Source organism: Balaenoptera physalus (genome assembly GCF_965194825.1).
Source record: "Balaenoptera physalus genome assembly, chromosome: 4".
NCBI lineage: Eukaryota > Metazoa > Chordata > Mammalia > Artiodactyla > Balaenopteridae > Balaenoptera > Balaenoptera physalus.
In genome coordinates, this window is record NC_138891.1 from 86,421,651 (window position 1) to 86,435,325 (window position 13,675).

At 36.1% G+C, this 13,675-nt stretch overlaps 1 protein-coding gene across 9 annotated transcripts in view; it reads left to right on the forward strand.

The window, feature by feature from the left end:
• SPICE1 (spindle and centriole associated protein 1) overlaps positions 1 to 13,675 on the forward strand; it is a 178,664-nt gene that overhangs the window by 109,880 nt on the left and 55,109 nt on the right. For 8 of the 9 annotated variants that reach the window (XM_082460167.1, XM_082460168.1, XM_082460165.1 and 5 more), the window contains 3 exons: positions 4,421 to 4,516; positions 7,200 to 7,247; positions 11,293 to 11,436. In XM_082460167.1, the coding sequence (XP_082316293.1) occupies positions 4,421 to 4,516; positions 7,200 to 7,247; positions 11,293 to 11,436 (288 nt within the window). Of the gene's footprint in view, positions 1 to 3; positions 1,111 to 4,420; positions 4,517 to 7,199; positions 7,248 to 11,292; positions 11,437 to 13,675 lie in introns of those variants that run through there. The other variant, XM_082460166.1, reaches the window with a different exon arrangement.

The following is a 13,675-nucleotide window of genomic DNA, read 5'->3' on the forward strand; positions in this document are numbered from 1 at the left end:
TCTTAGCCTGAAAAGAAAAGGAGAAAAGAATAGGAGAGAAACCAGGAGAGAGAGTGTCATGGAAGCCAAGGGAGGGGCGAGCTTCCAGGAGTGGGCGTCTCTAGAGATGGAAAGGGCCTGAGAAATAAGGGACCAATAATTTTAGCAATTAGGAAGCTATTAGTATTTTAGATTTTCTCCCAATGAGCCTAGATTTTCTGGGTTATGCTAATTTTATTATTTGACATCTTGGCACTGTAAACCATCAGACTATCTTTATAGTCTTACATTTCAGCATGTAAACTATAGCTCCCTTATGATACCTGGTTCCTGTAAATGGCACAGAATCCCTTCGTTAGACCACGAAGTCTGATCTTTGGTCAAGAAAAATATGGTCACCTTTACTGGTGATGTTCAAGAGAACACTTTTCAGTGCATAGGTGGTTCCTGTGTTATAAAAGTTTGAAGTATAACTGAGGCTTAGTAAATACAAGTGCTGAAATAGGCCTCTCCTTCATGAAGTTTGTTGGTGAAGGGAAGGTCAGAGATAGGATAGCAGCTTTGTTACACCATTGTGAACTTAACCTTTGCGTACTTCAGATTCAGGGATGGTTTTTCAGAATTGTGGCTGGTGGAAAAGTATAATATTTTAAATAACTTGAAATAAAGTATTTTAAGAGTAACACGAGTTCATCGTAGAAAGTTTGGAAAATATAGAACCAACCAGAGATAACTTAATTCTAGTAATGTTTTCTAGAATGTGCATTATTATAATTAGTCATAATTAGTCAGATCTGGTTTTGAGTGTCAGCTCCCAGCTCTGTGCATTATTATTTCTGTGACTTTGAGCAATATCCCAAAAGCCTCAGTTTTCTCATTTGGGAAAGGGGGTTAATAATTGTTGCTGACATAATCATTAGTAATCCTTAAGTAGAACTTAGTATGTGCTGGGCAGGGGTTCTGAGCAGTTGTGCATTTAATTAGTTCCATTTTACAGCTAGTGGCAGAGCTGAGATGTGAACCCAGGCAGTCTGGTTTTAGACTGTACTCTTAACTACTATGCTCTAGTGTGTCTGAGGATAGTATGTGCCTCATCGGGTTGTGGGATTAAATGTGAAGCTTTTAGCACAGGTAAGTGCTTTATTAGTATTGTGTGTGTATTAACATCATGAGAATATACTATATGTGCAGTTCTGTATTCTACTTTTTACACTGAACTTTCTATGTACTTTCCTACATTCTTCATAATATAATTTTAATGAATACATAATTCATCATTTAGATATACTGACATTTTATGATTCCCCTTTGTTTCTGCCAAGTAAATCGAAGATCTAAGTGGTTAAAGAGTAAAATACATAAGAAAGCCTTTTTGAATAACCATTATATTTTTCCATATCTTTTTTTATAACAGCATTGTTGAGATATAACTCACAGACCATAAAATTTAGCCCTTTAAAGTATACAGTTTAGAGTTTTTTAGTATATTCACAGTTTTACAACCATCACAGCTATCTAATTCCAGGACATTTTCATCACTGCCAAAAGAAACCCTGTACCCATTAGCAGTGGCTCTCCGTTTCCTCCTCCCCCCAGACCCTCCCAACCACTAATCTACTTTATGTCTTTATGGAGTTGCCTATCCTGGACATTTCATATAAATGGAATCATATAATTTATGACCTTTGGTGTCTGGCTTCTTTCTCTTAGCATAATATTTTCAAGGTTCATCCATGTTGTAGCATGTGTCAGTACTTCATTCCTTATTATTGCTAAATAATATTATAGAATATGGATATACAATATTTTATTTATCCCTTCTTCAGTTAGTGGATATTTGGGATGTTTCCACTTTTTGTCTATTAAGAATAATGTTGCTATGACCATTCATGTCCAAGTTTTTGTGTGGACATAAGTTTTCAATTCTTTTGGCTATATATGTGGAACTAGAATTGCTGAGTCATGTAGTAGTAACTCTGTTTAACTTTTTTAGGAACTGCCAAACTGTTTTCCAAAGTGGCTATGCCATTTTGCATTCCCACTAGTGATATATGGGGATTCCAATTTCTCCACATTCTCGCCAAAGCTTGTTATTTACTTCTTTTTGATTATAACCATCCTGGTGGGTGTAAGGTAATATCTCATTACGGTTTTGATTTGCATTTAATGACTGGTGATCTTGAACATCTCTTCACATGTTTATTGGCCATTTGTAGTATCTTCTTTGGGGAAATGTGTATTCAAATCCCTTAGCCATTTTATTTATTTATTTTTTCTTTCTTTTTTTAAAAAAATTTAAAATTTATTTTTGGCTGCATTGGGTCTTCATTGCAGCACGTGTGTTTTCTCTAGTTGCGGCGAGTAGGGGCTACTCTTCGTTGCGGTGCGTGGGCTTCTCATTGCAGTGGCTTGTCTTGTTGCAGAGCATGGGCTCTAGGCACGTGGGCTTCAGTAGTTGTGGCACATGGGCTCAGTAGTTGTGGCTTGCGGACTCTAGAGTGCAGGCTCAGTAGTTTTGGCGCACAGGCCTAGTTGCTCTACGGCATGTGGGATCTTACCGGACCAGGGCTCAAACCTGTGTCCCCTGCATTGGCAGGTGGATTCTTAACCACTGTGCCACCAGGGAAGCCCCCTTAGCCATTTTAAAATTGGATTTTTTGTGGTTGAGTTGTAAGAGTTCTTTATATTTCTGGATACAAGTAACTTATTATATATATGATTTGCAAATGTTTTCTCTCATTCTTTTGGTTGTCTTTTCACTTTCTTGATGGTGTCCTTTGAAGCACAAAAGTTTTTAATTTTGATGGAGTCCAATTTATTTTTTCTTTGGTTGCTTGTGTTTTTAGTGTCATTTCTGAGAAACCATTGCTTAACCCAAGGTTCATGAAAATTTATGCTTATGTTATCTTCTAGGAGTTTTGTACTTTTAGCTTACATTTAAGTCTGTGATTCATTTTAAGTTAATTTTTTTACATGTTGTGAGGTAGGGGGTCTTACTTCATTCCTTTTCATATGGATATCCAGTTGTCCCAGCACCATTACTTTAAAAGACTGTTCTTTCCCCATTGAATTGTTTCTTGGCACCTTTGTTGAATGTAAACTGACCATAAGTTTAAAGTTTTGTTTTGGACTCTTGGTTCTATTCCATTCCATATCTTTTAAAATGGCATATATGGCTCTGCAATTTACTGTGTGACCTTCCCAGTCAGTTAACTCTTTGTCCCTTAGTTTTCTCATCTGTAAAATGAGTAACAAATAGTAAATACTTCATGGGATTAGTGTGAGGATTAAAGGAGATAATATATGGGAAGAGTTTAGAATAGTACCTGGCTTGAAGAAAGTACTTAGTAGCTAATTCCATCATTATAACCACCACCACTGTCATCATCATCGCCATCATCACCATCACTATGATAACACTTAAATGTTATTCTCTAACTTGTATGTGACTTATCTCCTTTGCTGGATTGTACGTTCTGAAATTAGATACCATGCTTAAAGAGTGAATGTGGTTGCTAAGAGTTATAGGACAGAGGGCCAATTCCTGAGAAATACTTGCATTTAGTCATCTTTATTCACAGTAGACTAAATGATTTTTTTTAATAGATGTACTTAAGGAAAATACTAGAGTCTTTGTTTTAGGATAATTTGGAGTAAGGGGGTCAGCTGGAAAGTTCCGTAATTATTTAGATGTTAAAGAAGTTCTGGAATTGGAGTCATGTATATGTGTTGCTTTTTAAAAATCATATATGTATTCTCAAATCCTAGTGTTCAGGCACTGTGAGTCTTTTTCTAATTTTGTATGATGTTTAGTCTAATGTCCTTAACATTGCATTTTAAAAGTGCCAAGCAACTGTTGGCCATTTTCGTATTCTAGTTTAGTATCAATAATCACCCCCATTTAGTATTATGTGAAAAATATACTAGAGATCGTATCATAACTCATTCATTCTCTAAAATTTAACCACCTTTATTTTAAGGTAAGTATGTATGTGTCTGGTAGTGATTTTGAGTGTTAGATGCTTAAAAAAGAACCCCAACTATCTCTTGCTGTCCTTCTCTTACATTCATATTGTTCACATGTGATTGACATTTCCTCTATTCATTGCGAATTTGTGTAACAGGTGACAATGCTTATGACTGCTGTCAGATAGATCTCTGCTTTAGGTCATACTTGCTTCATTCCTAGGGTTCTTTATTAATCACATATATTTAATTTGTTGATTTGAAACCTCTTTTATCATAGTTATCAGTATCAACTTTCTAATCATTGTGAAGTGAAAGAACCAAGTCTTTTGGTAGCTTGTTCCTTTCATTATACTTAAAGTTCTCTTCTGATGTTTTAAAATTTATTTTCTTAGATATCTTTTTCCCTCTGTGGTGATGATTAATTATTAGTTTTTCATGTATTTTTAAAATTTGATATGATTATTACTCCTAGATGTCATTTGTCAGAGTGAACCGTTACGGTCCCCATGGAGGAGGAAGGAAAGCACTGAAAGTAAAGAAGAAAATGTCAGTAAAGCAAGAATGGGATGTAAGTCTAGGTGGGATAATACACAGTATAACATTACATGGAAGGAATAAATGTGATGACATGACCTTAGTCACTCAGGATGGTGCTCTGAATGGGGCTTAGCATGCGATACGGTGGAATTGGTTTCTGGGCATGTTATTGGGTTGGCCAAAACGTTTGTTTCGTTTTAAGTAAAAATAAAAGACATTTTTCATTTTCACCAAGAACTTTATTGAACAACGTATTCTTTAACCGAATGAACTTTTTGGCCAACCCAATATCCTAGGTCTTGGAGGGAAGAGCAGATGCCTTTGGGGAGTTTTTAAACAATATGCATGCTGAGGCTATAGCTCTACCTCTTTTTAAGAACTGAAATCTTAAGTGAGTGGGAAGTGTGTTTTTAAAAAGTCCCCCTACCTCTACTTTGAAAACTCACTGCTTTAAGGCAACTCTAGTTAACCTGAAATCTGAAATTTTTTGGTACATATTTTAGATTTGCCCATAGCAACCTGTGATATCATAATCATGTGAGTGGCATTTTTGACTGAAAAAGTGGGTGATCCTTGCTCTCTTACCCCTCGAATTGTTTTTTGCTCATCTCCAGAGATTTGTCAATTTCGGTACAAAGGTTCTCGTAAGATGTAAGACAGGTCTCAGGTATCTGAGACATGATCCCTGGCTCCTACCCTGAGTACCAATTGGTATTATCAAGGGGATTTTTATCTTTTGGAGCTGGGTACTTTGGTTTGGACCATGAGACTTTGGGTACTTTTACTTTCTGTTGTGAAGATTAACTGGTCAGGGACTAGTTTGGATCTTAGGGATTCTTTTGGACTTAGAATCTTCTGGGTTGTGGCCAACCACCTTAGCCAGGTATCCTGGGCAAACTGACAGCCTTAGAAAGTGGGGCAGGGGGATTTCTCTATGTTTAGATTGCTTTGTTGCCATGTGATTGGCTATAAAATAGTATAAGGATATGACTCTAAGGTAATGATACTGATTAAAAGGTGAAAAAATGCACATGATAACATAAGTTGTCCCCTTCAGAGTGGTTACTTTGGGAAGTTCCATATTTATTTTGATATGCTGCTGTTGCTCAAAACATAATTGAAAACCATTATTTGAAATTGCATTCAGAGCCTTCCTCATTTACTTGAGATTATCTCCAGTGGTGGAAAAAAACTTTGTTTTTTGAAGGTAGATAGAACTTGAAAGGAGTTATAGGTCATTTGGTGTGAATGGTAAATGAGGAAGGAGAGATCAACTGAATAATACTGTTTTGATGAAAATATTGAGGCATTTTCTGAAATGGCTTGTAAATTAGATTTAAAGGCAATTTCAGAAGAAAATACAGTTGACCCTTGAACAACATGGGGGTTAGGGGCACCGACCCTCTGCACAGTCGAAAATCCACATATAACTTTACAGTTGGCTCTCTGTATCTGTGGTTTTGCATCCATGGGTTCAACCAACTGTGGATCGTGTCGCACTGTAGTATGTGTTGAAAAATATCGACACATAATTGGATCTGTGTTCAAACCCATGTTGTTCAAGAGTCAACTGTAGTTTTAAGCAATAGTAGTATAAATGAAATTATATTTTCTCCCATGAAAACTAATTCCAAGCATATTACTTATATGCCTGAATTTTTATTATGATTATTAAAAACAATTCTCAGGAATTCCCTCGTGGTCCAGTGGTTAGGACTTGGCACTTTCACTGCTGAGGACCCAGGTTCAATCCCTGGTCGAGGAACTAAGATCCCATAAGCCATGTGGCATAGCCAGAAAAACCCCCCAAAAAACAAAAAAAACCAATTCTCATGATCTTACCGTTGTATCTTGTACTTTTCTAAATCAATATGGAAGGAATAACAGTTTTAGTATATAAAAGACTTGAGCTAGATACAAACTGTGGCCCAAAGGTTAAGTCTTTGAATACATCAGAAGCTATTTCACTAGGCTCAGTTCTCTGTATTTCTCTTAGAATTAAAACTCTACATTGCTTTTTTTCCCGCCTTATCAAATCTGTATAACACAATGGCTGAAGTCATTTTGGAAAGGACCAAATTGCAGGGCTGCTACTCAGAGCTGTGCAAGTTGTGCACTGCACAATTCCAAGGGGCACTATTTACATGGCCTGTGATATCAACGGAACCACCTGGAGTTGTGCAATGTGGAAGCCCTGCCATTTGGTTTAGTGCCCTTTTACTTGAGTGACTGTTTTCACATTTTATGAAATTATACAATACCCTCAAAATTTGTCTCTCGTTATGATAGGTTCTATGCTTAAGGTGTTGGCATGGGCACAAATTGAACCTCTCTGTAGTGATCACACTTTATATTTTAGGAATCTTTAGAGTTGCCTTGTTCCATGAAATATAGTTTGAAAACTATAACTTTAGTTAAACTAACTCGTTTTGAATTATGTACTACCTGGTTGTTTTCATTATTTTAATATAATGTATGCTTGCTTGGTGAATTTAGTGCTTAATTTCTGTGAGACACTTAAAAATAGTCAGTTATTTTCTACAAGACACCTAAAAGTAATCCATGTTAATATTTAAATTGAGAATTTAATTCTCAAGGAAAGACTTTTTGGTCTTAGGATTTTGAATCCGTTTTCAGCCATTAAAATTCAGCATATACTAATATTTTGTAAGAAACCTTTTGCTTTTTAAAGAAAGTCCATCTTTTTTTTGCAGAACACTGTAACTGATCTAACCGTTCATCGGGCAACTCCTGAAGATCTGGTAAGTTTACTATCGAAAGTTAAGTCGTTTGTTCATCGTCTTATTTGATATTTGATACTTGATACTTCTAACCTACAGAATAGAAACCAGAGGCACTTCTTAGAAGTTGTTCAGTTATTTTTAATCTTGCTTATATCTATATAAAATCAAAAAGTGTATGTCCTGGGCTTCCTTATTTTACTTAGGCATATCAGTTAGCATGCGTTAGAATTTCATTAGATAGCTTTGGTTTACAGTTCAGAGCTCTCTAGTCCAGTATTTTCCTGTACACAGTTATCGTCTTTTCCTATCTGTAGATATCACTGGCATTAATTACCATTACTTCCCTATACAAACATACATTATAATTTATTCCTTGAACATGCCATGTACATTTCCACATTTGAGCCCCAATTCATGCTATTCTCTTTACTTGGAACAGTTTCCCTACCTTCTTCTCCTCCTGTACAAATCTTACTTTGCTTCCTTATCCTAGTTCAAGTTTTACTTTAAAAAAAAAAGCTTTTATTATAGGTTTGTTTGTTTTTTTAAACAGTTTTATTAAGATATAAATCACATAACATAAAATCTACCCTTTTAAAGTGTACAGTTCATTGCTTTTTAGTATATTCACAGAGTTATGCAACCATCATCACTTTCTAATTTTATAACATTTTCGTCACTCCCCCAAAAGTAATCCTTTACCCATTAACAGTCACTCTCTATGCTCCACCCGTCCAATCCCTGGCAACAGCTAATCTGTTTTATGTCTCTATGGATTTGCCTATTCTGGACATTTCATATAAATGCAATATAATATGTATTCTTTTTTTTAAAAAAAATATTTATTTATTTATTTTTGGCTGTGTTGGGTCTTCGTTGCTGTGCGAGGGCCTTCTCCAGTTGCGGCGAGCGGGGGCCACTCTTCATTGCGGTGCGCGGGCCTCTCACTGTCGCGGCCTCTCTTGTTGTGGAGCACAGGCTCCAGACGCGCAGGCTCAGTAGTTGTGGCTCACGGGCCTAGTTGCTCCGCGGCATGTGGGATCTTCCCAGACCAGGGCACGAACCCGTGTCCCCTGCATTGGCAGGCAGACCCCCAACCACTGCGCCACCAGGGAAGCCCCAATATGTATTCTTTTATATCTGGCTTCTTTCTTTTAGCATAATGTTTTCAAGTTTCATCCATGTTGTAGCATGTATCAGTACTTCATTCCTTATTATTTCCAAATACTATTTTGTTTACGGATATACCATGTTTTATTTATCCATTTATCAGTTGTTGGATATTTGGGTTGTTTCTACTTTTTGACTGTTATAGATAATGCTGCTATGAATATTTGTGTACAAGTTTTTGTGTGAACATATGCTCTTAGTCTCTTGGGTGTACACCTGGAAGTAGAATTGCTGAGTCATATGATATCTCTGTATTTAACTTTCTGAGGAACTGCCAAACTGTTTTCTAAAGTGGCTGCACCATTTACATTCTCACCAGCATGTATGAGGGTTCCAATTTTTCCACATCCCTTGCCAGCATTTGTCATTGTCATCTTTGTGGTTTTAGTTCTCCTAGGGGGTATAAAGTGGAATCTCATTGTAGTTTTGATTTGCATTTCCCTAATGACTAATGACGTTGAGTATCCTTTCATATATTTATTGGCCATTTGTAGTATCTTCTTTGGAGAAATGTCTCTTCGAGTCTCTTAGTTATTTAAAAATTTCCAGAGGAAATATGTGACAACTATGAACTGGGCTTGATAAAGAGAGGGACATAAAAAATAAAATATAATAAAAATAAAATTGGATTATTTGTGTTTTTATTGTTGAGTAGTAGGAGTTCTTTATATATTCTGGATATGTTTCTTATCAGATATATGATTTGCAAATATTTTCTTCCATTCTGTTAGTTGTGTTTTAGCTTTCTTGATAGTATCCTTTGAATCATAAAAGTTTTAAATTTTCATGAAGTCCAGTTTATCTAATTTTTTTCTTTTGTCACTTGTAGCTTTAGTGTCATATCTAAGAAACCATTGTCTAACCAAGGTTCACAAATATTTACTTCTATGTTTTTGTCTAAGAGTTTTAAAGTTGTAGCTCTTATGTTGAGGCCTTTCATCCATTTTGAATTAATTTTTGTGTATGGTGTGAGGTAGGAGTCCACCTTCATTCTTTTGCAAATGCATATCCAATTGTCTAAGCACCATTTATTAAAAAGACTGTTCTTTTCACATTGAATTGTCTTAGCACCCTTGTTGAAAATCAATTGTCTGTAAAGATAAGGGTTTATTTTGGACTCTCATTTCTGTTCCACTGATCTGTATGTCTATCATTATGCTAGTACCATACTCTCTTGATTATTGTAGTAAGTTTGAAGTCCTACTCTTTGAAGCTGCCCAACAGTTGCTTTCTTCTCTGAACTGTTGTTGTACTTACTACCTACATAAGGCATTGAGTATATGCTATCTAATGCATGTCATTTATCTTTATATGCATATGTCCAATCTCTCTGGGCAGATTATTAATGTTTTTGAGGGGTAGAGGCAGTATCTTATACGTCTTTGTGGGCCTAGGAATCTTAATCGTAGTAGGTACTCATTAAATGTTTGTTGAGGATAATAATGATGCCCAACTGACTTAAAATTTTTTTATTATGAAAAATTTCAAACTCACATGAAAATAGCGACAAAAGTATAAAGAACTCCCATATACTGTTCACCTAGATATAATAGTTATGAAAATTTTGCCATACTTGTTTCATTTATCTTACCCGTTGCTTCTTCACTGGAGCATTTTAAAGCAAAGCCCAGAGGACATGTCATTTTGTGCCTACATATTCAGTTTGCATTAAAAAAAATAGATATTTTCTTATATAACCACAATGCCATTATCATGCCTGACAAAAGTAACACTAATATTTTGGTATTACCTAATCCCAATCCATATTCAGATTTCCCTGATTGTCTCAAAAATGTCATCTTCATTTGTTCTTTGTGAATCAGAATCCTTACATAATATTTGCTTGTTAGTCTCTTAATGGACTGATTTCATATTTACATGGTGCAAATTCAGTAGTACATTTTATCAGATGACATACAGGTTTTGTTCATATTCATAGTTCTGAATACTAGAGTGCTTGTAAAGCCAGTATCTGCTTTTGTTCCTTAGCCACCTTAGTGAACTCCTCCCTTCTAACTCTTAAGCTGTGGCTCATATCTCTGCTTCTGCTTCTGGAATTCCACTTCCTTGGAGTCCTGCATCTCCATGGACCCACTTCCACATGCAGCCATTACAGGGCTATAAACACACTGCATTGTGAGCTCTTGGTGGTGATGTGAATATCATGGAATGGGTGTGCCTTTGCCAGAGATGACTCAGTGGATTTTGTGGTTTTTATGTCATACTCAGTCTGTGTGTGTGTGTGTGTGTGTGTGTGTGTGTGTGTGTGTGTTTATAATTGTACATGTACACACATACGTAACTGAAAAATTTAACAAAAGAATTCTTAACTTTTATTATGTGCAATGTGTTCTTAATATTTTCTATTCTATATTCTATTTTATTTTTTAAAAATGTTGGTTTTGACCCACTAATTTATTTTACCACCCATTAAGTGAGTCCCAAGATGCAGTTTTCAAAACACTGCTTTATTGGATAGTCTTGTACAAAAGAAGTAGAAATTAATATTCTTTCATTTTGTGTTTTAGCTAGGTCTACTAGTTTGTTTTATTTATTTATTTTTTGACCGTGCCACGTGGCCTGTGGGATCTCAGTACCTGACCAGGGATTAAACCCAGGCCACAGCAGTGAAAGCCCAGAATCCTACCCACTAGGCCACCAGGGAACTCCCTAGGTCTACTAGTTTTAGATACTTGTTTTTCAAAAAATCATTTTTGAAAATTTAGGAGATGGAGAAAATTTTGTGAATATATATTATATATATATATATAATATACATATATTGGACTAGAAAAAATAAAAAAAGTTGAACTAGGTTAGGTTGTCCTACCATCTGAATAGGCAAGTTCTTTGTTCCTGAAACATTCTTTTATATATTTTTTCTTCCATATAGATCCGTCGTCATGAAATACACAAATCGAAGAATAGAGCATTAGTACACTGGGAGCTCCAAGAAAAAGCTTTGAAGAGAAAATGGAAGAAGCAGAAACCGGAACTTTCTAATCTTGAGAAAAGGAGATTGTCTCTCATGAAGGAGGTAATGCTAAACTGCATTATCTGTAGAGTTAGAAAGAAAAGAAGAGGTAAATAGGTGTCCCTCTTTTCCCATGTATTTGATTCACATTGGAGAGACTCTAATCATTATTGTGCCCTTACGCAATGATCTACAGGTAGACTTTGGAAACAGGAGCAGAGTGACGATTACAGTCTAGTTTCGTGATTTGAATTCCCGCTCTTCAGCTTACTAGCCAGGTGACCTTAAATTATTAACTTCTCAGCCTGAATTTTCTTATCTTTAAACTGGAGTAACGGTGTTTGCCTGATTGTATTATTAGGAGATTTCAGTGATAAAATATTACTAAAGTGATTAGGACAGTCCTTGGCACATAATTAATGCCCTATATATATATATAAAGCTGCTATAATTATTTTTCTCCATTCAACAGCCATGCTGTTAGATTACTTTGCAAAAAAAAAAAAAATGTGTTTGTCCAACAAATTAGTAAGGCACTTGTCTTTGGCTTAATCTTTTGTCAGATGTAGGGTGTTTGAATCAGTAATCAGAGTGGGTAGTAATAAATAATATAGAAAATAAGAAGAAGCTACAGTAAAACCCTTCTTTTATTTGGGCTGAAATCATTGTAAAAGAAATGCCCTTATTCTTCTTGTTCAGTGTTGGAGCTTATGGCACTTGGCTGTCTGGGTGACCTTCTGCTGCAGCTTTAAGTCACATTCTGTCTTTTGAGGAATTTGTTAGGCTTCTTAGTGAAATATGAAAGTCATGACTTTATATATCATGAGGAAGAATTATATCTCCCAAATAAATGTTTATATGAGCTTGTAAAAAGAACAGTGGATTGAGAGCGAATGGTTCTTTAGAGGTACGTATCTTTTGGTGATCTTAGGCAAGTCACCTACATTTAAATGTTACATGGTAATTCTCCATGAAAGGCCTAAGAACACAAATCTGGCCAGGGAAAAAGGCAGCCCCTTTGAGGTGACTCTGGGCTTTTGTTTCCCCTCCCTAGTGGCCCCTGCTCATGTCCTGAATCCCTTATACCTTGTAGATGTGGTAGAATTAGGGGTTGAAGAAGAGTGGTAAGAGAGGGTGAGTGAAATTTCTCTGCCTTCTTTCTGTAATGCGGCTTCCTCATGCTCTAGCATAGTGTTTCTCAACTCTGACTGATTCTAATTTCCATTTAAAAAATTCCCATTAAAAAAAAAACCAGTATCTGGACTCAGACGTATTTATACTCAGGTATTCTAATTCAGTTTATCTGGGATGCGGCCCCACTTAGGTATTTTCAAGACAGTTGTTATGTAATTTTTAATATTTTGCTAGGGTTGAGAAACTGCTATTAGTGGGATTTAGGCATTTCCATTTAACAACATATTTTGGAGGTTTTGCTATGTCAGTATTTAGAAATCTACCTTTTCTTTTTTAATGGCCAGGTAGTATATGGATATACCACAATTTATTTATCTAGTGTTTTATTAGTGGACATTCGGGATGTGTATCAGAGTATGGTATAAGCATCTGGAAAAAAAAAAAGACCCCAGAATATACTGGTTTAAACAAAATAGAAATCTATTTCTCTTTTATGGAACAGCTCAGAGATACATGGTAGTGGGTAGGGGGATCTCTGGTCCTTTATTACAGGGCTTCCATATGTGAGTTTGGAGTGGCTGTTCCAGCTTCCTTCAGATGTTTCCCAGGCAGCATGAAGCGGGGAAGAGAATGCATGTCATTCCCTTTACGTATCACCCAGAAGCTCTGGCTTCTATCCCATTGTCCAGAACTTCATCAGGTGACCACTGTCACCTGCAGGGGTTGTTGGGAAATTAGCTATGTACTTGGCTAACTTGGGAGTTCTGCTGTTAAAGAGAAAACAGAAAGAAAGGATATTGGTGGATAAGTAGCAGTGTCTGCCACCCACAGATTATTTCCTGCCTTGTCACTATAAATAACGTAATGAATATCCTTGAATATGTTTTTGAGTACATGTATAAATATATTTGTAGGATAAATTCTTAAAAGTGGAATTGCTGAGTCAAAGGATTCGTACATCTATTATTTCAGTGTTGCTATATTTGTAATGTCTGTGATAAGGTATGTGAGGGAACCAAAGGAAGAGTCCTCCTTGGGCATATCCACCTAGGTTTTATCGTTATGTGTTAGAGCTACCAGGACCCGTCCCCCAGAAGCTGGGCTCCTCGATTAACGTAAACTAAGAGAAAAGCTCTTTGACCAGAATAATCTTAGATATCATTTGCTG